This window comes from Elephas maximus, chromosome 4, assembly GCF_024166365.1.
Source record: "Elephas maximus indicus isolate mEleMax1 chromosome 4, mEleMax1 primary haplotype, whole genome shotgun sequence".
Lineage (NCBI taxonomy): Eukaryota > Metazoa > Chordata > Mammalia > Proboscidea > Elephantidae > Elephas > Elephas maximus.
This window is the reverse complement of record NC_064822.1, coordinates 25,453,443-25,479,733: the sequence shown is the minus strand read 5'-3', so window position 1 is coordinate 25,479,733 and position 26,291 is coordinate 25,453,443. Positions and strand designations below refer to the sequence as shown.

Here is a 26,291-nt window from a genome sequence, read left to right as displayed (position 1 = left end):
CACATGCATTCCAGTGCATCTCTCATCCCGGATAGGGCCCTTGCCACCTGAAGCAGGAATTAGCAAACTGGGCAGAAGGAAGTTTCAGGACGTGATTTTTCTCTCCCAGCGACACTCATGCCTGACTGTCCGACTGCCCGTCTTCTCAGGATGAAGTGTGATGGGTTCCCCGAGAACCTAGTCAGGCCTCCTTGCTTCTCTGAAGCAGGTTCTCTGTCCGGGCACAGTTCTCTGCCTTCCCGGTGAGCGGCTCTGCAGAGCCTGGGGTGCGGGTTTCAGCCCTGAACTTCTCCTGGCAGCTCTCGCCACCGCTTCCTCAGCCATCGCCACCACTGACCGGTTCTCAGAACACAAACATCCCCAAATCTCCCCACCAGAGTTCAGATTTACAAAATAGGAATGCTTTTCCCCAGATGGGATTTGTTAAGCAGGACTCAATTTACACAGGCTTTGTCAGTTTTTTTTGAAAATCATCAGAAGTTGTATACCTTTAATCAGGGGCAGATCCAGGTTTTGTTGGGCCTGATTTGGGGTGATGATAAATTATAGGACCACAGAAAAGGCCAGTGTGAGTGAGGAGCCCTGAAGCCAAGGCTTCATTAGCTTTGTGGAGAATCCCCGCCCCCGCCTTTTCCTTGGGAAGGGAACCCCCTTGGGAACTGGGCTTCCTGTGCAGAGATGATTGGTCTCTTGAGAGCAGCATGGTGTGAGGACAAGCATGAGCTTGGGAGTCAGAAAGCCCTGGGTACAAATGCCAGCTGCCTATACCCCATCCCCTACAGCCCATCCCCAGTCCCAGTTAAGAATCACACTCCTCACAATAATTAAGACAAAATATTGGATTTATTTGGTTGACCTGACCAATCACATTGGACAAAATGCTGGTTTCATTTGCAGACTGTAAAAACATACTTTAAGTAGGAGTACTCACATACTTTACAATGTCAAAATATATATATATAGATAGATATAAGACAGTCTCATGAAAGCATTTGCTATAAAACATACACAGTATGCTATTTTAATATACAAATGCTTGAAAGAAAGTAGTCATAAGAATTATAAAAGAAGCATTGTTTAAGAATTTACAAAAGTTCCTGTTTTTCTTTAAGGTTACATTTTCATCCTTTGGGATGTACAGAAATTATGTGGTTTACACAGTTTTATCCACATTCAAAACATCGTGTTTCAAATGTTCTAGGCATAGCACGTACAGTACAAAATGTTTCCATAGGAATATATTAGGACGTGTCATTAGTGATAGGCTGTCAGATGGCACCTAATTCACCGCTCAGCCATTTTTAAGACACTAGTTCAGCTTATTGCTACAATACTCAAGTTATCCTATTTACCCAAAACATAATGAATTCGATTTGTACTAAAATCTACTGACAAAGGCTTAAAGAGTTATGACATAATATTTATACCAAACAATTATTCTGAGTTAAATGAAGACCCCCACACTTAAATTAGAATCAAGAACAGTAATTTTAGGCTAATATATTATCCTTGTGATTAAAAATCTGAGCAAAGTGCAAAGTGAATAGAATCAGTCACCAAAAACGATCCTTCTATGAACTCCCAATGTCCTTCCTTGGAGTCACACCACCTGAGAAATGAGAACCTGTAGACCTAGTGTGTACCAGTGTCGCTTCACAATCAGACACACGGGAGCCGCCTGGAGCTCACATTCATGAGTCATTGGAGCCACGGTGCACAGCTAATGAATGGCACAAGCCATTGTATAGAGTCTCCGTGTCCAGTCAGCAGAATCAGCTTCCAGAAGATAAACGCTGAGTCTTAATTTAGAGGAAATGATGTCATCAATCAGCCATACTCTAGCGTGGGTGGACCCCGAACAAGATTGAAATAGCCGGCCAGGGCTCCCAGGTCTATGTAGAGAGAACGTTGTCTCTTTAGCATCTCGGATTCCTCTGTGCTTCCTGTGCATGAAGAATCTGAAAAGGGCAACATTGAAGACAATAAATCATGAGGGAAAAAGCCCAATAATAAATACCTGTTCCTTCTGCAAAGGAAGAATACTTTGGGGCCTAATGCAATAGCCTCTAAGCTCTGGTTTTCTCAAAGACTCGTTCTGTGAACAGGATGGACTAGCTGACATAATACGACATATACCAAAGAGTTCACAGAAGAGTCAATGGCTACAGGAAATTATTTGGAAACCCCGGCATATTTTCCAACATTCCAGACGGTTCTCTTTGATACAGAAAAGTCAGACAAGCAGCAGAGGAATGCAAGTCAGCTTTACAGGCTTGGCATCTGGCTTTGGATCTAAATGGACTAAGAATGCCACGGATATCAATGATAAAAATGGAAGCCGTTCTCCTAAGCTTATTCAGTGCTCCTGGAATGCTTACCAACGTTCCTAAATGGGAAAGTTCCACAACTGGCAAAGAGTTTCAAGCACAGGAAAACAGAAATACGAGTTGACTTTAAACTCAGTATTTTCTCTGTGCAGAACTGTGCCATGATATTTACAACAGAAGACGGTAGCAGGCACCATAACTGAACTCAGAAGAACCCCGTGCTTTACCAACTGCAAAACTATCATCCCTGATTTGTTTTTAAAACCAAAAGATATTCTCTGCTGCAAAAAAGCAAGCCAAAGGCAATTCCCAAGGACTGTGTTAACCACATTCGCACTGAAAACCTGTTATAATTTCCTGGTAAATTGGCCAATTTAAGACAAAATGCTTTTGTACTGGCTGAAAGTTCTCAAACAACTTATGGTACTCAAGAAACTGTTTTCTTTTTTTTTTTTCAAGTTGTTTCAGGAACCCTGCAGGTTTGATGTAGAATGAAAAGGAAGGAAAGCAAGAGATGATGACCACAGCAGGCTGTCCCTACCAGCAATGTTCTCAGGAAGTTCTAGCTCCTTCCTACTCAGCAGCCTCTTCCTCTCAAAGAGAGCAGAGTCCAGACTCTGGCAGCGTGGCTGGTCCTCTCTCGGGGGGTTCAGGGCTTCGTGCTTTAGGAGGTCTGCGGCCCTGGGGCGGTGGTTGGGGTTTCTCTCCAGGGCTGCCTCTATCAGCTCTCTCATGCCGGGACTGCAGTCGTCTGCGATGTCTTCCAACGGAGGCGCTTGCTTGTGGATCTATCGACAGACCAGCATTCTTAGCATTAATGGTAAGAAAACAGATCCTCGACAGGAAAATACTCCAGTAATAACACATCGGAAAGTAATTGGTTTCCCACCACACCCCCTGCAGTAAACCCAGGCCATCCCCTTAGACAAGCTGCCCTTTAATTTCCTAAGGACCTTGAGTTAAACCCATCTTTTAGTTTAAACTTGTAAAAGATACAGGCTACATTTGAATATAGAATCCCTGGGTGGTGCAAACAGTTACGCACTGGACTACTAGCCAAAAAGGTTGTCAGTTCAAACCCACCCAGAGGCGCCTCGGAAGGCAGGCCAGGTGATCTGCTTTCAAAAGGTTACATCCTTGAAAACCCTATGGAGCAGTTCGACTTTGGATACACAAGGTCCACGTGGGGTCACCATGAGTCATAACTGACTCAACAGCAACTAACAAGAACAACAACAGTCCTACTCTGACACACATGGGGTCGCCATGAGGCGGAATCAGTTCTACAGCAACCAGTTACTGGTTTATGATGGAATAATGTATAATTTACGCCTAATTCACATTTAAGTTCTCACTAAAATAGCAATGTCTTCTTTTTAGAAGGGGGCTTCCCTCCACATGGGAAGAACCCGTGCTTGTCTCGCATGATCAGCCCATTCAGGTGGGGATAGAACAGGAGGTGTAAGAGCTCCCCAGCCCAGGTGGAACTCTCCCCCATCCCAGCACCACACCTGGTTTGCCTCACTTACAATGTACAGGTAAGAGGGATAGGCTGAACGAGGGTAGCGCTTCACCCAGGGCGGGGTGCCCGTCTGCATGTGGATGAGCGTGGCCCCCAGGCTGTAGATGTCTGCTTCGGTTGAATGGCCCCTACAGAGAATCACCTCTGGGCTCATGTATATCTGAAAAAGAAGTGGGAAAGTCAGGCTGAATCCCGTCCTTTGTCTTGTTTTTCCACATCCCCAATCCAGTGTGTGGAAAACTGGCGGCCTCCACCCTGGCGACCTTTATTGCACACTTCATCCCCGGCAGCGGAGAATGTCACTGTTGTGTCCCCTAGAGTGAAGGAGGACGATCAGGCATTACCTGGAGTCCAAGTAGCTTGGGCTGACGGGGTCAGAACAGCCTGGTAAAGACCACTTGCCCGTGACCTGAACACAAGGTTGATCGGGCAGCAAAGGGGCCTGGGATTTCCACTCATCAAATCTCTGTAGAGCACTGATCTGAAGTAGTTAATGGAGGGGTCCCGGTGGCGTAGTGGCTAAAGCACTCGACTGCTAACCAAACTTTCATTGGTTCAACCCCACCAGTTGCTCTAAGGGAGAAAGATGTGGCAGTCTGCTTCTATAAAGCTTTACAGCCTTAGAAACCCTATGGGGCAGTTCTGCTCTGTGCTATCAGCTCACTATGAGTTGGAACTGCCTTTATAGGGGGTAGGTAATTTTCCAATTAAAATACCAGCTGCTTTCATATTTAAATGGACACAACAAAAATACTTCACCTAATTCTTGCAATTAAACTGTGAAACCTCTATCTCCAGTAACAAAAGGTGGCAGCGGTCTACAGGGTATTATCACCAATCCTTTGGAACAGAAGAACTTAAAAAATAAAATACAGTGCTGCAAAAATGACCCCAATTTGTCATTTCTAAGAACTACTTCTTATTTCTACCTACCATGTTGCCCAGTCATTAAATATGAAATACCTGCCACATTAATACTGTGTAAGTAGTATTTGGTTTCAGTAAGAGAGAGTGAATAAGTAAGCCTAGTTTTATAGTTTCTCTCATACGTGTTTGTCTTTAACTCAAAAGAGAGAGCGCACAAATACAGGTGACAATGAGCTAGGTTTGTGACCCGGCTGTCACAGACATGTAGTAGCTAATATCCTAATTATCAATATGTTGCTTTAAGAAGGTTTTAAATTCTCTGGGTCATTAGAATATGGAGGAGGGGCATGAGTGTTCCCGGAATACACTGCAGAGTAAGTAAGTAAAGAACTGGCTTGCAAAAAGTGGGGAAATTGCCCAGTTTCCTCATCCTAACCCTGCCCAGCTCCTTCCTATAACACTTCCCAGCTGGCCCACTTTCGCGCATGCTCCCTCACTTGCAAAAAGGCTAGCCAGAGTTCCTTGTTCTCAAGCTTTCCCTGCAGAAAAGATAGGAGTACTTAGATTCTGAGGACTTTCTTACTAAATGCAATCACAAAGTTAAAAAATAAATGCAGTGGGTTATTATGAACTGTCAGTGGACAATGCCTATTTCCTCCCCTTCCCTACCCCCATAAAGCAGGGGTAGGCCAAGTATCTACTGTTGGTGTCATCAGCAGTAGCTGTGCTGAGGCAATGCTTGAGCGCCATGTGACTGCACCCTTGGGGAACATTGTGGGTGGCAGCACCCTGTCCAATCTTGTGACCTTACTACTGCCCCTCCGGCTGGCAGCCTGAGCTTCACCACCCACAGCTCCTGCTTCCTCAAGCTCTACAAGAGCTGGAACAGCCTGGGCAGGGAGCCTCAGGGCAGAATGCTCAAGGACTTTGCAGGCTGGCTGAGCAAAGGCTGGCGTCAGGGCTGACAGACAGACAGAAGCACTTTGAGAGTGTCTCGCCCTGCGGCAGGGGCACTGGAACAAAGGAACTGGCCATCAGGTCTGGAGCTTCATCTCCCAAAGTGTTTGTTAGAAAGGGGACGAAACTGTGTATATGTGTGTGACCATTACATGTTAACTTATGTAAAGCAAGATCAGACTCCAAGGAAAGTAAGACCTTTAAAAAAAAAAAAAAAGGGAGCCATGCTAAAAAAGTAATTCTAATTTGTTCGTGACATTCACTAGTTACACTATGTACCAGGCAACTCAAAAACTATAGATTAAATATATACTAGATAATGCTATGCCTTATGTGCTTAGAATATAATGTCCTGAGCACGTACACTGAAACAGAGAACACAAAGCATGGCTGGGTCAGTATTTGCATCTGTGAGCTGTCTTGCTGGAATCAGGAATCATCAATGACTTTGACTAATTTTACTGGCTTTTTAAGTATGAGGAGTAAGAATAAACTTGTTGAAAGGTTCACTGAGGACTCTACCATCTTGCTTACTACCACAGTTCAACTAGCGAGTACTGAATAGACAGCTAACACAGACTGAACAGAGTTTATAGCTATAGAAATGGAGTCAAGCCTTAGAGCCAGTTTGGCCAGTTCATAAAAAACAATTTACGTTTGCTGAAAATAACTTATCTAAATACTACTCAGGAGTGAATGCCGTGTTACCATTTCACACCCAAGCATACATTCTCTTTCTGCTGGAGAATCCCAGAAAGGACGTGTCTTTCTCCAGCATTGCAAAATGTTTGATTTAATCATGCTGCCAGGAAGAGAAAGGTATTTTCCATCTTTAATACCATAAATAGTTTGTTTCTCAAACTGGCTCCAGGAAAAAGGGGAGAATGTCACATATCTAAACTCTTGACTAATGCCAAGATATGCTGAAACATTTTCCAAAGAAAACATGTCATAATTATTAAGTCTTATTAGATTTGTTCTTTGGCAAGGTATTCTTAAAATCTGGAGATGAAAACATTCTTTAAAAAAAAAAAAAAAAAAGGTCTCCAGTTTTCTCTTCTGAATATTATTCTGCTCAAAGGAGACTATCAAGAATCCTCTGTCAAGTATTTCCCAGTAATAACTTTAGTTAGTAATATCAGCAAAAACAAGGGTTTGTTCTGACGCCCGAAGAGTCTTTGCTTTGACAGTTAAGAAAAGGCTTTCAGCATCCTGGTTTGAAATGAAGGTGATTTTTTTTTTTTTTTCACTTCGCTTCAGTTCAGTGCAACGCATATACTAGCTTGACTAAGGGGACATTATTTGCTTAAACCCCAAGACTGACCGCACCTGGTAACCTTGAGGCAAAAGGTGCAACTGAGCGCCCTCTCTTGATTTCCTATAGGCACAGCTGACAGAAAGAGCATCTGGGAGTCTTTGAAACACCCCACAGGAATAGAGAGGAGGCTAGAAAAGCAGTTTTTATATCCATTTACTTTCCCAGTGGTTAAGTGCTTGGCTGCTAACCGAAAGGTAGTTGGCAGTTTGAATCCACCAGCCACTCCAAGTGAGAAAGATGTGGCAGTCTGCCTCCATAAAGATTACGGCCTTGGAAACCCAAGGAAGCAGTTCTGCTCTGTCTTATGGGGTCACCATGAGTGGGAATCAACTCGGCGGCAATGGCTTTTACTTTCCTGTTTCCATCCAACCCTATGATAACCTACTGCGAAATAGACAGCTGCTGTTTTAATAATTTCGGTAAATTATTATTACTTGCGTAGGTCCTCTCCATCAGAGAAGGGAAACCTCTAAAGTACCACTGAGCATAAGTTCTTGTTAGTTCTGTTCAATGCTTTATCCCTGCTGCCCATAACAGGCCCTGCCACATAGTAGATGCTCAATAAACATTTGCTAGATGAATCAATTATTCAGTCTAATAATTTGAATGCTAAATTAATTGTTATGTGAAAGTCCATGAATACAATTCTCTGAATCTCATTTTGATTCATTTATAGGTTTCTTTTTTGCTTCACAAATGAGTTAAATATTATAGCTAATTTATGTCTAGTTAGTGCTCACTACTTGAGGTTTATTACCATATTTTTATGCAAATAACGCATGCCTTCTACCTTTGTTTGCAAACCGCTCCCTCCCCACCCCATGTATTTTCATAAGCATGCTATGCTAAATTTCTTACAGCAATATGTAAAAAAAAATGGCATGGCGGTGCTTACAAAAATTCAGTTTGCAAACAAACGTAGAGGGCACGTGTTATTTGTGTAAAAATACGGTACGGTATCTCTAGGACTAAAAAATATGCCTGAAATATTGCAGGTCCTCAATACATATTATTAATGACCCTGATAATCAAGGTGGTAATAGGGCCAGAACTTAGTAATACTCATTATATTAGTAACATATGTTAATAAAAAATATATACATTAGTTATATTAAAAAACATGTTAATATATAAATATATATATATATTAGTTATATTAAAAGAGTCACACAGCAGTCAAAACTTAGACTTTAGACTCAGAAAGCACTGGGTTCAAGCGTTAGATTTGTTTCCAGTTGAGTAACTTTGGGTACAAATTTTAACCTCTCTAAGCTCATTTCCTTAGTGTAAAAGAGGAATAACAACAGTACTTGCCTACAATAATAATACCTACCCACAACAGGGTTACTGAGAGAATTAAATAATTCACTCAAAATGCTAAACTTAGAACTTGGCACATAGCAAGTGCTCCTTAAATATGCTAACAATGACAACAATGACTTAATGCAATGATTTTCCTACTGTCTTTAACCTTCTTCCCCACAGTAATTCTAGTACTATTTTTTTTTTCTTTATTCTTAGTAGGATATTAACCACTTTCATGTGAATATAATTACCTCTGTCCCTCGGAGATCCTTAGGAAAATAGATATCTTCAGTCATTTGAACACTCAGGCCAAAATCCACCAGAACAGCTTTTGTGGACATGAAAACAATGTTGCTAGCTGTAAGGGGAGGGAAAATTGTATCTTAGTACAAAATTGTATATACACACATAAACGAAATGAAAACATTATCTAAATAATAACGAATCCCAAATCAGAATAGACTTGAAATGTTTTCCCAGTTGAGATGAGTGTATTATATTCAAAAAAGGACAGTGAATCTTGGTTAGCATTCAGGTGGACGTTGTTTCACATCTGTCCAGAATTCAGCCAACACGGGTATAAATGGTGGTAGCTACTAACATAATGTTTCAAATTCTAACATGTAAGCACACTATTATCAAGTCACTCTTCTAAAACAATTAAAATACCTGGTTTTTTGTTTGTTTGTTTTTTGAAGTAGAAGTTTTGCTAGTCCAATTTAGCTACAGCAATTAGGATTTATAGCAGGTCTCTCTTATTTCCTCACCATATGTCACTCTTAGAAGGCAGCCAGTGAAGGCTTGTTCAGTGGACTATTGCCAAATTGGTCTTCAAAATTAAAAAGCTATTTGTTTCTCAAAAATATGTGACTGTGTATATGTTGAAGAAAAATTAAATTTTAAAAAGCATTGTTCATAAGGGCATGAGTAGTACTTAACAGATGTGTGTGGCTCTATCTTTTTGAGAATTGGGCCATCTCTCCTCCTTATGCCTTGAAAGTTCTAGAGACACATCTTGATTCTTAAAAAACACGTTTCCAGAGCACCAGGGCAGAAGGCAGAGTGTACACCACAGGAGTTAGCCCTGCCACTGAGGGTCTACAGGCCGAAGGGAGGAATCTATTAGGCTCCTGTCTAAAACCATTTTCTTCCATCTAACTAGTCTCTTTAAGTCAAAAAGTGTACATCCAGAGATAACTCACGTTTAATATCATGATGGATCACTTTCTTTGAGTGTAGAAAATCAAGTCCCTTGAGAACATGCTTTGTCACCCAAATAATTTCAAATTCTCTCATTGGTCCACAGCTCTCCAGCTTCTCCAGAACTGACCCTCCCTCGCCTGCTTCCATAAAGAGATGGACAGTGTCACCCCAGAGGACCGCACCATACAGCTCAGCGATGTTCTCGTGCCGGAAGCAAGCTTGGATTTCAACATCTGAAGGCTTAAATTGATCTACTGGGATCTAGAACAGAAAACTATGAGTAAGAGTCTAAGCCAACTCTGGATAATGAAAAAATATATAACGTAAATCAACACACAAATCAAAAGGCAAACAAGCACCCTCAAGGATACTATGAAATTGTACTATATGAAACTGTACTGCAGAATTCAAAAAATGTTACCTCAGACCTGCCTCTTTATCATGTTAGCTATAGGTATAAAATTCTAAATAAGAAAATAAAAAACAACAATAATAAAATTTTATTTTTATGGAGTATAGAAATCAACCAAGGGTTTAAAATTATTCCTGACAGAATCAAAGGCGAGATCATTTTCCACCGATTACAGACATAGACCTTAGTTTGTATTTTCACTATTTCAGTTTATGATGAGAAAGTATAAAGGCCTTGGTCCCATAGTTAATACTCTTGACAATGCATTTAAAATAAGTATGGCCATCTGTATCATGCAATACCAGACCAAAAAAAAAAAAAAAATTTTTTTTTTTTTTCCAGACAGTTATTATTAAAGAGAGTAGATCTTTAAGTGCGGATAGATAGGCAAATGTCTCCAAAATGTAGTGATAGGTGAAAAAAGCAAGATCCAGAAGGACAGACAGCATGTTCCCATTTGTAAAAAAAAAACTCTAGATCTTATTTTGTGTCTGGTTTCTTTGATTCATCACAATGGTTATGAGATTCACCTACACTATTATACTTGGAAGTCACTCATTCTCTTTGTTGTACCGTATTCCATTGTATAAATACGCCACATTTCAGCATTTGGGAAGTTCCCAGTTTGGAACTGTCACAAATAGTGCTGCTATGAACATTCTAGTACATAGCTTTTGGGAAACACGTGCACACATTTCTGTCAGGTGTATACTTACAAGACTGGAATTGCTGAGTCATGGGGCATGTGAATGTTCAATTTGGTGAATACTGACAGTTTTCCAAACTGGTGATATCTTAGCAGTAATTTTTTAATAAGAAGAAATGGGGTCTTTTCAACAATTGGTCTATTTAAACTCATCCCTTTAAATCTGTAATCTTGAGAAACCTTGCAGATTTCCAAGCTGCTTTCTGGCCTGCCCCTTTCTTCAGCGGGTGTAATTGAAGGAGTAGCACCTAGATACGTTCTTGCATTGGGTGATAGCGTTCCTCTATCCACACCTACTCCCCCCGCCACCCCTCCCCCCGCCCGGAGTGATGACACTATCCAAAAAAAAAAACTACCCAAGATGGTGCTAAATAAACTAACACTTCCTTTTTTATCGTGGTTGAGGCTAGATTAAAATCAACTACCCACATAAGCAGAGACTTAGGGGCAGAATGGAGTCTCTGGGTGGAGCAAATGGTTAACGCACTCTACTGCTAACCAAAAGGTTGGAGGTTTAAGTCCACCCAGAGGCACCTCAGGAGAAAAGCCTGGCAATCTACTTCCAAAAAATCAGCCACTGAAAATCCTATGGAGCACAGCTCTACTCTGACATACATGGGGTCATCGTAAGTTGAAATCAGCTCAAGGGTAACTGGTTACTGGTTAGGGGTCAAATGGGCAGTAGGTAGCAATAGCAAGCAAATCCACAAAAACAGGTGCTTTTGCATACAGTGCCCTTAGGTAAGATCCAGTCATTTGGATAAGAACCTCGGAATAATGTAAAAAAGTAAACAAACAAGCAAAAGCTCTAATGTCAAACAGTCAATGCACACGGCCTAGCTATGAAGTGCTTACCAGTTTACACGCCATTCTTTTCTTCGTCTTCATGTCCTGGGCCAAGTACACTTTTCCAAAGGCCCCCCGAGGAATGAAATTAGAGCCAATGTTCCTGTAAGTCAGCTTCCAAGGAATGAGGAGCACATCAGAGTCTATTTGATAGCGTCCATTTTGGGGGGTGATGACCTACAACAAAATAAAAACCGGGGTGGGTGAGAATCTCGCAAAGCTGTCATTTTCTAAGACCCACACACTGGAAACTGGTTATTTGAGATGCATTTCTAAATGCAGTACTTGAAATGAGTGTCACCAGGTGTCATCATAACACTATACAGGGGTGATATTTAGAGCTTCAGCAAGACAGAGAAAGCATGTTAACAGAAACAGTTCCATGGTCAGACCTGATCGCATTTCCATCTACTCCTGAGTAATTAATTGCCGACTAGAACTTGAAAAGTTATTTATCTGAGGAACACGACTGCTGCGATCAAAAGGCTGAAAATAAAGACTGCATAAATATAAACTGTGCCTGCAGGTTGATTTGTTTCTGATTAAAATGTGCTAACCTGTTGAGCCATGTAGCTATTACTCACACATGATGCATACACAGAGCCTGCGAATTAACTGGTGATCACAGAAGGTTGTTTAAAACAATGTGTTATGCCAGAGCTACGAGCTGACAATGCTGCATACACAAAGTCAGGGCCAAATTAATTTCATCTACTTACTCATCTGCTGTTTACTGAGTAATATGTTTGAGGTGTTGTGCTTAGTGCCAAGGAGATAGCCATGAAGAAGGTATCTATATGATCTCTGGCCACTGAGAATTCACGGGCAAGGCAACACCTCCAAGAGGTTGCAAAACAAGCCAATTTAAAAATTAAAACCGATATATCTTGATAGCCATGTGGGTTGCCAGGGTGTGTGCATTTGTCAAGACTCATCAAATCAGATATTTAAGACGTGTGTATTTTACCTGCTATAAATTGTATCTGGATTTTTAAAGAGGAAAAAAAGGGAATTATAATTAAAATTAAAAGCAGGTTAGTATGGTAAACCAATTGCAGTACAGTTGACTTCAGTTCATGGCAACTCCATGTGTTGCAAAATAAACAGCACTCATTGGGGGGTTTTCAGAAGCAGTTTTCCATGCCTTTCTTTTGCGGCCCCCTCTGGGTGGGTTCAAACCACCATTTTGGCTAGCAGCTGAGAGCTTCACTGTTTGCCCCACCCAGGGATTCCTGCTTAATCTGGTAGCCCACAAGACGTGTGACTTGAAGCCCACACCTCGAGAATATTTAGTGTTCTTTCAAGGGACAAAGAGTCTCAAAAGTCCAGTTTTTCCTAAATGTAACTAGTAGTATTTTGACTTGGGATTATACTAGGAATTATGAAACCATCATTGTGACATTATGTTATTTCAAGTACAGAAGGTGCTCAAGGGGGAACGTGACAAACTCCCAAATTTAGCACACGGGAAGGGAATGAATGAATACCTGATTCATCCGCAGATACATCAGACTCTTCACTCGGGCCAGTGCTACGGGAACATTTCTAGTGCCTGTAAGGGTTATTCATTCAGTACCCTCTACTGCTAATTTTAGCTACACATCCACAAACAGACGCGCTCACTGTTAGGGCACGAAGCAGAGAATAACTCTTAATACTTCGAAGTGCAGTCACTAAGTTAAGAAATTAAGTATTTACTGAGTGCGTCCTCTGCGTGGGGCCTTCTGCAGGGCTCTAAAGGGAATAGGAATAAATACAGACCATGGTCTTGCCTTGTTTGGAACATGACCTCCTTTCAAGAAGCGTGTCTTCTCTAGTAGCTGGAGGCGTCTTTTTGCACCACGCTAAGAACACATGAATTGAGTCTGTTTCCGTATTTCGACAGAACCAGAATCACAGCACTCAATTGCACCTGGTTATTGCTTCTTCTTACTAAATATTTACAGACACAATTTCACCAGACCTTCCAGTTACCCTTTATGAAAGTTTTCACTTTTGCCCAACTGCAATTTGTTATACCTTAATTTGACCCCCGCCCCGCTCCGTCAAAAATCTGTTGCCATTGAGTTGATTCCTACTCATAGCAAGCCCATAGGACAGAGCAGAACTGCCTCATAGGGTTTCCATGGAGCAGCTGGTGATTTCGAACTGCCGGCCTTTTGGTTAACAGCTGAGCTCTTAACCACTGCACCACCAGGGCCCCTCCATTTGGCCGTGTCATCTTATTCTGTCCAAGAGGGCAAAGGATAATAAGAGCAGGCAGATGGAGTACCGATTATGGGCCAGGCACTGTGCTCAGTACCTTAACATATTATCTCATCAAAGTCTCAGAACAATCCTATGAGGCAAGTGCTATTTTTAACTCCTTTTCACAGATGAGGAAACTGGCTTCAAGAAGTTAAGTAACTTGCTAGTGACAGAACCAGGATTCCACCCCAGGATTCTGACCCCAAAGCCGTACCTCCTTTCTTTTATCTTCCAGAAGGCTGTAATTAAAGCTGAGCCAGTATCAAAACCAGTTACTAAAAGCCTACATTTACATGTCACTAAAGGAGCCCTGGAAACCCTGGTGGTGTGCTGGTTAAGGGTTCGGCTGCTAACCAAAGTGTCGGCAGTTCGAATCCACCAGGCACCCATTGGAAACCCTATGGGGCAGGTCTACTCTGTTCTATAGGGTCACCATGGGTCAGAATTGACTCGACAGCAAGGATATGGTTTTTTGGTTTGAAGGAGCCCTGGTGGCACAGTGGTTAAGCATTCAGCTGCTAACCAAAAGGTCAGTGGTTCCAACCCACCAGATGCTTCAAGGGAGAAAGGACCTGGTGATCTGCTTTGGTAAAGATTTCAGCCTGGAAAACCGTAGGGGCAGTTTTCCTCTGTCCTATAGGGTCACTATGAGTGGGAATTGACTCAGTGGCACACAACAGCATGTCACTCAGCGTACCTTAGCCTTTTCCTCCTTGAATGAAATACTCAAAGTTCCTTGGACCCCGTTTTACAGCCTCCCTCATTCAGGGGACCCTCTTCAGAATACCCTGCAAGTTCTCCATGCTACTTTGATGACAGGCCCAAGGACTTTAACACAGTGTGATATGCAATTTCTGACTAGTGTACAGTTCTGCAAAGTCCGGACCTTGTCTTTCCCTGGTTTTGTTGTTGTTGCTGCTAGTTGCCATGAAGTCGATTCCGACTCATGGCAATTCCCTCCCTGTTTGGATTTGGGATGAGTTTTTTTCTTCTTTCTAGAAAAAAAAAACAAACTTATGGAACTCGATGCTGATTATTTCTGCCAACTTCTTCAATTTCAAAATCATCTTTAAGTGCAGTTCTTAACGCACGCTTCCTGTTTCCTCATCCAGATTGCTGTCATCTCTACTAAACAATACTGGGCCCAGGAGCAACACGTGCGAAAAAGCTTTAGGTATTTTAGTAAGAGTGAGTTTGCTAAGTGACCTGCAAGATATGGCTGTTACGAAACTGATGTGATGCTGAGCTTCATTAAAAGAGGCACAATATCTAGAACAAACACAAGGCTAGCTCTGTCCTGCTCCGCTGGTCACACAACAACAGAGCTGCCACATTCAAGTTCTGTGCGTTGGCACAGGTCTGAGATCAGAGGGCACTACATAGAGGATGAGGAAAGTTAACACTGTAAGACAAGGAGACACAATCAGACATGCTTGTGGAAAAAGAGAGAAAATCTTGGGAACGTGAGATTTTTACAATACTGGAAGGACTGTCGTGAGGAAGGGAGGACCAACTGTATATAACAGCTGCCTGCCGCCATGATGGCTTACATTCATTAAGCACTATGTGTAAACAGGTCACATGCATGCATTATTCGTTCCTATGGAGTAAGAGGTATGAGGTTACCCATTTTACAGATAAGTAAACTGAGGCACAGAAGGGTGAAATAACCAGCCCAGGGTCATGCAGTTAATCCCTTTCAGAGCTGAGATACACGCGGAGGCACATTAGCCCAGAGGCCTGCAGCTTTAACCAGGACTCATTGTACATACTTTTTTATGGCCAAAAAGAAGAACTACTACTAAGGAGAATCAAAGACACATTTGAGTTCTGTGTATGGTAGAACATTCTTACAGTCAGAGTTGGCCAAAAATGAAATTAAATGCCCCAGTAGGTGACGTGTTTCTCATCACAGGAGATGTGCAAACACAGAACAAAATGCTCCACCAGTTTTTGGGGATGATGAATGGAGTGATTCACTCATCAGACAGAGGTCTGGACTCAAGGACCTTTAAGGTTCCTTCAGCCCTGAGAAGATATGACTCCATGACTAACCCCTGAAGAACAGCATTCAGCACCTACCAATGGGCCATTTGATGGGGGCCGTCAGCTTCCCAGATAGCCACCAAAGGGTGGCGTGTTTGCAATCCACCGGAGGTTATTTGTCCCCAGACCGGGTTATGAAGCGGACTACAATATAAATAACTTGTGGCACTCTTGCACCTAGCGATCCCTAGGTCAGTGTCCTGAAAGTTTCTCCTCCAGGTCTTGCTGGATGTTGGTAGAATCTTTAATAAATAATATTTCTAAGAAAACAGTACAAACATGCATACACGTACAGAGATCACCATTCAATGTGACTACGCAGCAGAACATTTTTGTAGTTCCCGGCCCTCCACCCTGTTTAATTAACATTACAGGTGTTATGGTTGTTAGTTTCCCAGAACACACCACACTCACTATGCCTCTGGGACTCTGCACACGGTACTCCCTTTATCCGGAACACTCCTCACTCTCCAATTCTTTCATCTGGCTACTCCAACTCAGTGCTTCAGGCCTCAGCTTAGGCATCCATTCCTCCTGGAAACCTCTGCAGTCATTTTCCCTTCTCCCTCCCCACCCTAGTGACTACGTAAGATACCCTGTTCCCACAGCAATCCGGGTATAGTCATACTTGGACAAGGACCACACTGTTGTAATTGCCTGTTTACTTGCCTCCTGCATTCGTTAAGCAGTAAACTCCTAGAGGGCACAGCCTATCTTCAGCACTTGGAACAGTACCTGATACACTGGTGATGTTCCGAATCCCTGCAGTAAACAAACTGATGAATACTGGAATGACAGCTTCCCCTCATTCTGAACATGTACTTTATAAATTGATCAATGAGTGTGGGAGGCCATTGGCTGTCATTTTGTAAAGCAGAGAGACACAGAGCAGCAGATGAAGTCCAGAAGAGAAAAGTTTTGATATGGTAGTGGGTGGTAGAGGATGGGAGGAGAAAATTATTGAACACAGGATGGCTCTAATGAGAGAATCATGTGAGGAAAGACACTGAGAAAACTGGGTGGAAGTGAGACAAAAGCCAACCCTAACTCTTTCACCATTTTGTCTCAGACTGGCTAAGATCAGGGATGGCAAGTCACGCCTCCTGTGTCATTCTTATTGAAACACAGACAGATTACTAACAGACATAGGAAGTGATCTGGCCTTTCACGCCAATGACAGCAAAGTCAGCCATGGCCCCCTGAGCCGTCCATCATTGGATTGATTTGTCCAGAGAGGCAAATTCTACCTCTCTGTGGATTTTAATGTTCTCCTCTTACTGTTTTTAAGTCTTCTTGCTTTAGATTTTATCATCTTGCTCATTTTAAAAATAAGAGTCTCTTTCAAAGTTTCAAAGACCCCTGCCTTTACAATATAATCTATTCTTAAATTTCCTCTTTAATCACATTGGCTCATTTCAGGAGCACAGGCTCTGTGGCACCACCGACAACGTTTTACTCTGACCATTTCCTGATAAAGTTCTTGCTTGCTTTTCATGTCTTAGTTTCTCTCCTTTCTGCCTTAGTTTTTCTGGCCCTGCTCCGAAAACTTCAGGGGGCTATTTCTCTGCACTCTTTATAATTTCGGAAGTAGATTGCCAGGCATGTCTTCCCAGGTGCCTCTAGTTGGACTTGAACCTCAGCCTTTTGGTTAGCAGCCCAGTGGTCTAACACTTTATATCACCCAGTAACTCTGATTTCCCATTAGATACACACATTATTTTGGACCAGAGTTATCCTGCTACACTTCAGCTGATAAAATCAGGCACCCGCTGAAGGCATTGTTCCTAGTTCGAATTATTACTTCCCATGCATAAGAGGAAGTAGTATTCCCAAGTTAAAGTAGTCAGTCAACTATTAAAAACAGTTTGGTATATCCATACCAAAGCAAGATATACAACTATGCAAACGTAATCTTGTCCACACTGATGTACAGCTGAATACAACTTGCTTTTAACAAAACAAACAATTCACTACATTAATCTGGTAGCCACTGAGTTGACTCCGACTCATAGCAACCCTATAGGACTGGGTAGGGCTGCTCCATAGAGTTTCCAAGGAGTGCCTGGTGGATTGGAACTGCCAACCTTTTTTGGTTAGCAGCTGTAACTCTTAGCCACTACACCACCAGGGTTTCCATATTCACTACATATCAAAAACACCAAACCAAACCCAGTGCCATCAAGTTGATTCCAACTCATAGCAACCCTATAGGACAGAGTAGAATTGCCCCATAGAGTTTCCAAGGAGCGCCTGGCAGATTCGAACTGCTGACCCTTTGGTTAGCAGCCATAGCAGTTAACCACTACACCACCAGGGTTTCCATTCACTACATAGCTGACCTAAATGATGGTGTTGTTCTTAATTAAATGAAACAAACAAGTACTGAATTTGTCTAGACTCTCTAGTGCTTCAGCACTGGCCTTCCCCTCCTGCAGTAGCCATTTTGCCAGTGAGACACACCTAAGGAAAGGGACTCACTTACATCAACAAGCATGTTTTGCAAGTTACCACCTACTCCTTTGCAAACTGCTCTTTGAAAAAAAAATTGGATGGAATTTAGCCAGCACCTATGTTCACCTCTGACATACTAAGAAGCTGACTCCATCCTAGGCACACCTGAACACATCACCTGATCTGTTTTTGTGGCAACAACTGTTGCCACAATATTTGGGATACTCAGGATGACTGAGCAAACATATCATTTGTCATTTATCCTTTGCCAATTAAATACAGTGAATCTGTGGATAGCTATTTACTGCCTGCAAATTACATTTCTGCAAGAACTGAATTTAGCCATTCTCATTTTAAGAGTGGAAAGAGAGCAGTAAGGAATCCAGCTGTCAGAATTATCAATCAGAGACAAGGGATGCTCATTAAGCCTTTCTCTTCAGCCTCAAGGATAAATGAACTTTTTAATGAACCGTTCAGTTAAAATACATTCTTCTTAATTACCTATTTGCAGAACTACAATTCAGATATAGTCAACAGTTTTTAACAGAATCTGTAATGAAGACTTTTTCTTGAATCTTTAAAGTGGAGGTGATTCTTTCAGATATTACATTTTTTAAAATCATACTTGAAGACGTTTTCTTGAATTTTTTAACATGGAGGTGATTCTTTCAGACATTACACTTTTTAAAACCATACCTGGCAACCGGTCAAAACCAAGTTCAAATGCATTAAATGCAGCTGCAGTAGTAAAAACCAAAGACACAGCACTCAACTGATTAGAAAATAACATACCATATTTAATAAAATTCCAGATTCTTGTGGTCGGTGTCCATAAAAATGCTTTGCGGTATTTGATATATGGTTTGCAAAAGCAAGCAAATCCTCCACCGTGCCATATCTGACCGATGACAACCAAGGCACCTCTTGGCCACTGAGCAGCAGAGACTCTGAACGCTCCTCATTTTGATTACTGTCTTGACACATGGTCATCAGACTGGGGTCATAAACAGCTGGCTCTTCACTTGCATAGAGATTTTCCATCATGCCTATTACATCGGACACGTTTAAATGTTTAATTAATAAATCAATTTCTTCCTTGTTGTCACTTCCAGTGCTCATGTACTCCATTACTGTTGTGGTGTCTCGAACGTCTGTGAAAGAAAACACCAATATTCATTTGAATGGTTTGTTTCCTGCTAGCATTGAGATCCAAATGCATGAAAGGGTCCAGAAAGGCATCAATATGCCTTTGCTTACAAAATGAGGGCTTTATGTCAACCAAAAAACCAAACCCACTGCCGTCGAGTTGATTCCGATCCGTAGCAACCCTACAGGACAGAGTAGAACTGCCCAACAGAGTTTCCAAGGAGTGCCTGGTGGATTTGAACTGCTGACCTCTTGGTTAGCAACCACAGCACTCAACCATTATGCCACCAGGGTTTCCTTTATGTCAACAGTGAGTGTGAATTCAAGTTTACAGGCAGTGAAGCGTTAAAAGGGAGCGTAACCTCAGGCTAACCTGCCTGCTTTGCAGAGGCGAAACCTGAGCCCCAGAGAACATACCTGACACTCACAGAGTTGGAGAAAACAAACTTTCCCTGAAAATACAGCACCAACAGAGAATAGTTTAGGTACCTCTGCTTAGCTGCGACCCTTTACGATTTCCAACCCTACATAATCCTAGGGTGGCAACCTTCCCTTTAAGGATCACCATGGCTTTTAGGCTTAGGTGGCTTTCAGGTCAAAGGACCAACTTTACCAAGTCTAGGAGCTATCTTGGCAAATAAAATAGATTTTAATCTAAGACTATTTTATGATGACAGGTCAAGTTTCAGGAATAAGTCTGATGTGAATGAGTTACTCAGCAAATCTCAAATCCTAGCCCTGCCAGTGCCCAGTATGACAACGGAGATGATTCATTTAACCTGTGAATCAGCAGCCCTCCCCTCCTGGGACCAGAATTCTTCAAGAGCACAAAGCTTCCATCTGGAAGGCCCAAGGGGGTTAATTTAATATCTAGATAAATAGCCTTGTAGATGTTGTAGTAGCACAAAGAGACCAGAAAAGCCAAATCTATCATAAACAAGCTCTGGCTAAGGCCAACTAACTGTACTAGCCAGTGCTGTATTTCAGTTCTCATCTACAAATTGAGCACCACACTTGCGAATCTGCAAATGAGAAAAACAAAGGTAAAGCTAGTGTAGAAAGGGACAGAGTTACTCAGGATCTTAGAACAATTCCACTGGAAAGGGAAAGGTGAAAGGGCCTAAGAGAATTCCCAAGCCCATCTTTCTACTTAAACCATTGTGCCCCTGAAAACAGAACCTCTCTCTGAAAAATGTTTCACATTCTTAAAATCATAAGCTCTTCACATATATGACACTCAGTGCGAAAACCCACGAACCTCTGGTCAACCTGGCAAGTTGATTCAAAGCTCCAGGAAATGTTTCCCAAGGACCATCTGCACGTATGACCCAGTGATCTGCCTTGGAGTGAATTTCATTTGACAAAACCACCACACAAGTCAGTGTCGTCATTAACTTGAGTGACAGTCATTTTCTGATGTACAAATCACATCTAGTATCCTGGCTTCCTTCGAGCGCTGACTTGGAAGCAGACTGTCTGGGATCCAGTCAATACCTAAACCTCTCTATACTCAGTTTTCCAATCTGTAAAACGGAAGCAATAACTAACTGTGCCTACCTCATAGACTGGCTATGAGGATTAAATAAGGGCATGTGCTTAAGGAGCTCGGAGCAGCGTCTGGTGCAAAGTAACTTAGCTGTGCAACTCGCAGCTGTTCTTATATGCATAAGGAGTCCCTGGGTAGTGCAAACGGTTAAGCCCTCCACTACTAGCCTAAAGGCTGGTGTTCGAACCCGCCTAGAAGTGCCTCAGAAGAAAGAACTGGCAATCTGCTTCCAAAAGGTTACAGCAGGAAAACCCTATGGAGCACAGTTCTAACTGAAGGCAACCAACAACAATTATGTGCATTAAAAAGAAGTCAGATTCCTAGCTTTGCAGATACTGGCATTGGGCCTTCCTGCTTATCTGCAAACGGGCTGTGGCTACCTATTCCCCCAGCTTCTTCACAGTGAGGTTATAAAGATTAGATCTAAAAGGAGAGAAAAAGAAAAGGCAGAAATCTATGAAACGCTTTGCCGGCTGTTACCACCACAGCTACGTCTAAACAGTGAGCTGTGATTCAGGCCCTTGGAGTCTGTCAGTTACTAGAGGAACTTGTTGGGTTAATGGAAGCGTGTCAGACTTTGGCTTCAGCAAGGCATTTAGCTGCAGTTTCTACTTCAGAATTTAAACTGGAAAAACAGAAGTTAAAACAAAAGCAGCTTAATTTAGAACTCCACTGGCTGGGAAGATCCCAGGCTCCTGGACTTACTTGTCAAATGGACGACTTGAGAGAAAATAAAAGTTCCCAGTACTAACAGGACTCAAGGAAGGAGGAGGAAAAATTCCATGCAGTTTACAATTCAGTCAGCAGATCCAGAAATGAAAGACAGGTTTGGGTTTTTAAATCCTGCAGAAAGTCTCAAGCATTTATATGTAAAACCTGGGATTAAAGACACTACACACCCCTAATAAGCTGGGAGCTGGGGGTGAGGGTGTGGGGGTGTGGAAGGCTTTGACACAGGGACTGCCTGCAGTGCCTGCAGTACTTCCTTAGCAACGTAGGGCTTCTCAGGCAAATCAGTGCTCCCCAGCAACCCTGACAATCAGTTGCCTGCCTGCTAAAAGCCCCTGCGAAAAGCAGCTGCAGTTTCCAGCCTTGATTAGGGACACAATATGCTAACGTTTCTGAGTTATTCAGGATCAGCATCCCTGTAGAAAAAGTGTAGACTATGAAGATATTCCAGTTTAGCAGTAAAGACCATTAGTATAGGACTACTGTTTCTCCCCCCCATCCCACCGAAAGCACACAGTTTGTAATAAAAATCCTCATAAAATGCCTACTTCTTAACGGAGCAGAGGATTGCTCCAATTTTAGAGCTGGAGAGGTGTGCACATACAGTCAAAATCATTTGCTTTGAATTATTTCAGAAACCAGCAATAAAATTAAGAGAAAACCCATTCCCTAAAAGTTAATATAATACTCTCAGCTATTTCCCTCTACACAAACAAAAGTTGAGGATTTCTGGCAAATGTGAATAAAAATGGCCAAGAATACAGGCACAAGCTTCTGCCCAACAAAGTCTGAATATATTTGGCGTTACTTCCCATTTAAAAGATTTTTCTGCCAAAATACCACATTGCCCCTCAGGGCGTATCACTTATCATAGTTTTGTTTTCAAAAAGCCTCCAAATGACGCATGGCAGTTGTAAAGAAGCACGGGCCACTCTGCTTCAAAACTTCTAGACGCCTTGACTATCCAATTGTCCTCACAATGACACATTCCTTAAAGTCCACCCGCCAGAACGTTCTGCACACAAAACCCAATCCATCGGAAAGACTGGGAGGCGTCTAGAACCTGACGATACTTGACAAATACACAGGACTCATGCGACAGGCTCGACAAGAAACTGCATTAACGTTTCCTTCCCTGTTTTTATCAAGAGCAGCCCCTTGTTCTGGACCAAAATATCTTCCCAAAGATGAAAACGCGTATCTTTCACTTAGACAGCTCGTGGCCTTCCCCTGTTAACGCTCCGGTTCATCCCCCTCACATGCGGTGACTTCCTTCTAAACAAGCGCTCACCGCCCAACTGCAAGAATTTCGGAATCCCGGTATCACATGACTGCCGGGAAACGATTTCTGTGAAATTCCTAATATTCTTTCTTAGACCAAAAGCTTAGGTTTTACGTCCTGCTTAAAAAAAAAAAAAAATTTTTTTTTTTTTTTTTTTTTTTATAACCACTCTCTTTAGCCCCAGAACAGAGTCCAGGTTATAAGCATGAAATTAATTTTCAGCCATTCGCTAAGGTCTCTGCACCGGAAACCCCTACTCCCTTCTTCCCGATCCTAAAAGCCAAGAAAGCCTTCGAGGGCTTGTCAACACTAAACGTGTTCGTTACTGAGGCGGCAGCCGGGTACCCCAGCCACCGACATCCACTCACCCGGAGCTCAGCAGGGAGAGTGCGGCTATCCCGGCGGGCATCGGGGGCGGGAGGCGCAGTGACCCGGTGCCTGCTTCCCCGCTCACTGTCCAGGCCAGCACTCACTGCTCTGGCTGGGGATCCGGGAAGGAGGAGGAAGGGGGAGGAGTCGCGAGTCTGCACCCCGGGAGACCCTTGCGCAAGGTGCTTTCCAGCCGTATCTAGCTGCAGCAGGAGACCCGCGCCGAGGACGTAAACGCAATTGCGCCCCCAACTCCGCTCGCCCGGTAGTTCTCCTCTCTGCGGGGCAGCCTCCATGTCGGAGCGGGAACCCGGCAGGCACCCACAAGGAGCGCGACCAGAAACAAACCCCCGAGCCCCAAAACTCTGGTTACCTGCCGCCTTAGAGCGCCCCGGCGGGCCGGGCGCTCCCGCTGCGGCCCTCCGACTGCTCGGTACGCAGCAGGTGGCCGGCCCTTGGGAGCGGAGCGCGCCGGGGAACCGAGGTCCGGCGGGGACAGAGGTGGGAGCCAGGGCGACAGGCCCCGGAGCGTGGTGCGTCGTCCAGGCGGTCGCGGACGAGTGAGCCCGGGCCGCCGTCGTCTGCCCCTGACTCACGGCGTCTGAGCTCGCCGAGGGGCGGCGCAGCAGGCAGTAGCCGCCGCCTCCCCGCGTTTTCCATTTCCCCTTTCCTCCGTAAACAGAAAGAGACTGCTCGGTTACAGCGGAGACTCGAGCCCCCGCGTTGGGAAATTCCGGCCCCCTCCCGTGTGTTCTCCGAGCGCCAGGGCGGAGTTGAAGGCGGGGACTACGGAGGAACAGCCGGCGGGGGCGAGGGGTGCCAAGCGCTGGAGTCGGAATTACCAAACTGCCTGGAGGTTCTGGGGAGAAAAATTGCCACGGCTTGGGGCCAGTGAAAGCAGCTGTGGCCCTAGTTGAGGGGCGTGGGACACCAGATGAGTTTGACTCCGGACCTGGGGACCGGAAAACCTGGTGGTAGAGGGCGTCCTAATGGCGGAGTTGGCAAGAGGTCGAGCGTGCCTCCCCACCCCTTCCTAGTCTATTCGAAGGAGATCATATGCCCTAATCTGCCTGCGCCCTCAGCGCTACTCCGGTATCTTAGGCCCTGCGGGGAAGGCACGTGCCCGGGTGGGAGATGCAGCCCGCCTGCGTGGGGCAGGGGGAGACGGAAGGCACCCGGCCCTATCCTGCGCGGTGCCGGGAAGGCCTGCCCCCGGCCCCCACCCGCCTGGACAGCAGCGCCCATGGTGCAGTTAGCTTCTGCTCTGGGAACCACGTCTGTCGATCCGATTGCGGGTAACGTGAACCGTCTCCGACCAGGTCCCGGTTTAGGTCCACAAACAATTAGTGCCATCATCCGTGGTCCGCACCCGCGAACTTCTGCTTAACAAACGTTTGAAACAGGCTGCGCCGTGTGGGTCCAGAACGTGGGGGTCAACCACCGGTATTAAACCAGTATACAACCTGGTTTTGTTCTTTACAATCTTTATTGGAACTTGTTATTTGTGTCACCACCCCCATTACGGAGTGTGCTTGTATTGATCGCAGCTGGGTCCTGCTTGGGAAGATCAAAGTTCGTTTATAGTGTTATTAAAAAAAAAAAAAAAAAACCCGTTGCCACCGAGTCGATTCTGACTCAAAGCGACCCTATAAGACCGAGTAGAACTGCCCCATAGGATTTCCAAGGAGCGCCTGGTGGATTCGAACTGCTGACCTTTTGGTCAGCAGCCGTAGCTCTTAACCACGAGGGTTTCCTCTTCCTTTTTCAGTGGGAAGTATTTAATATTTAAGAAAAGAACCCCAGGGAAATTGCACCTCTCTTCTCGAAATCTACTCTGCGGGACATTCCCAACCCGAGCCAGGCATTTTGCCAAGAGTGTCGGGGGCAGGAGATGATTAAAAAAAAAAAGTAGGGTAAATAGCGTTTCTAACTTACCAAGGAACGCTGGGTATCCCAGGCAGAACCCAGATTCAGGCGCAGCATGACCGCCCTCTCCAGTACCCAAGCTCATTGTCTCTCCTCAGTTTCAAGACTGTAGGGGGCTCGCTTTAGAGCTCTCCGCATTTTTCTGTGGCGATTAAAGGACTGGATGTATTACACATATCCAAGGAAGTCGTATAAGTTTGCTGGTGGACATAAGGCTAGCTGAGGTGAGAAACAAGGCCTTTGCTGCAGGATCTTAAATCCCATAATTTCTTTGTGTTTGGTGAAGAAGGAAGGAGGATGATAACAAATTGACAGTCACCTGAGCCAACCAATAAACTGAAAAGTAGGGCAATTAGCAAATAAAATGGTGAGGACTGACTCAGTACTAAATCATCCCTCAATTTATTTAAAGCACTAGAGCTAGGTGATTGCTGTGGCGTGAATGACGCAGGCATTTACCGCCCTCTAGAAAAAGAGAAAGCCTTTCTCAGGAGACTCGGCCTTTCCGGGCTTGGAGGGAGCGCAGCCTAGACCGGCCGGGCAGCACTGCCTGGGCAGAACCAGCCAGTACTGATGCCGGGAAGAAGCTCAGGCGACCTGGCCTGGACAAGGTTTCCAGGGAATGTGGCACTGGCTCAAGAGCGGATTATCCCAGTCTCGGCTGAAACTTGTCTCTTACTCCTTTATTTGAGCCTTTACTCTGGAAACCAGGTTGGGGCAGGTTGTAGGCTCATATTGTAACCCTCTCTCCCTCATCTGTCAGTCTTATGCACAACAAAGGATGAGCCTTATAAGCATTTTAAAAATAGAAACACAGAACCCCGCCTTTTGCCTGCCCCCATCCCCTGGAATGAGCTCATTAAAACCACACCTAATCTTCTGGGAACTAAGTATTAAGCTTACTTCCTTAATAAGAGTAGAACTGCCCCATTGGGTTTCCTAGGCTGTAAATCTTTATGGAAGTAGACTGCCACATCGTTACCCCTTCCAGGGGCTGGTGGCTTTGAACTGCCGACCTTTCTGTTATCAGCCAAATGCTTAACCACTGTACCACCAGGGCTCCAGATTTAGAGGTCGCCCAAATAT

At 43.8% G+C, this 26,291-nt stretch overlaps 1 protein-coding gene across 2 annotated transcripts; it reads right to left on the bottom strand.

Moving 5' to 3' along the window:
* Positions 1–824: 824 nt before the first annotated feature.
* On the bottom strand, positions 825–24,351 carry MAP3K8 (mitogen-activated protein kinase kinase kinase 8). 2 transcript variants are annotated; one of them, XM_049881727.1, is made up of 8 exons: positions 23,653–24,351; positions 19,000–19,358; positions 11,473–11,640; positions 9,499–9,760; positions 8,548–8,654; positions 3,857–4,009; positions 2,869–3,115; positions 825–1,958 (listed from the first exon to the last, which is right to left on the bottom strand). In XM_049881727.1, the coding sequence occupies exons 2-8, from the start codon at positions 19,333–19,335 to the stop codon at positions 1,828–1,830; spliced, it is 1,404 nt and encodes a 467-aa protein (XP_049737684.1). In that variant the 5' UTR covers positions 19,336–19,358; positions 23,653–24,351; the 3' UTR covers positions 825–1,827. The 2 variants fall into 2 exon arrangements, with proteins under 2 accessions (XP_049737684.1, XP_049737685.1); XM_049881728.1 differs by lacking the exon at positions 23,653–24,351 and adding an exon at positions 23,279–23,619.
* Positions 24,352–26,291: the final 1,940 nt, after the last annotated feature.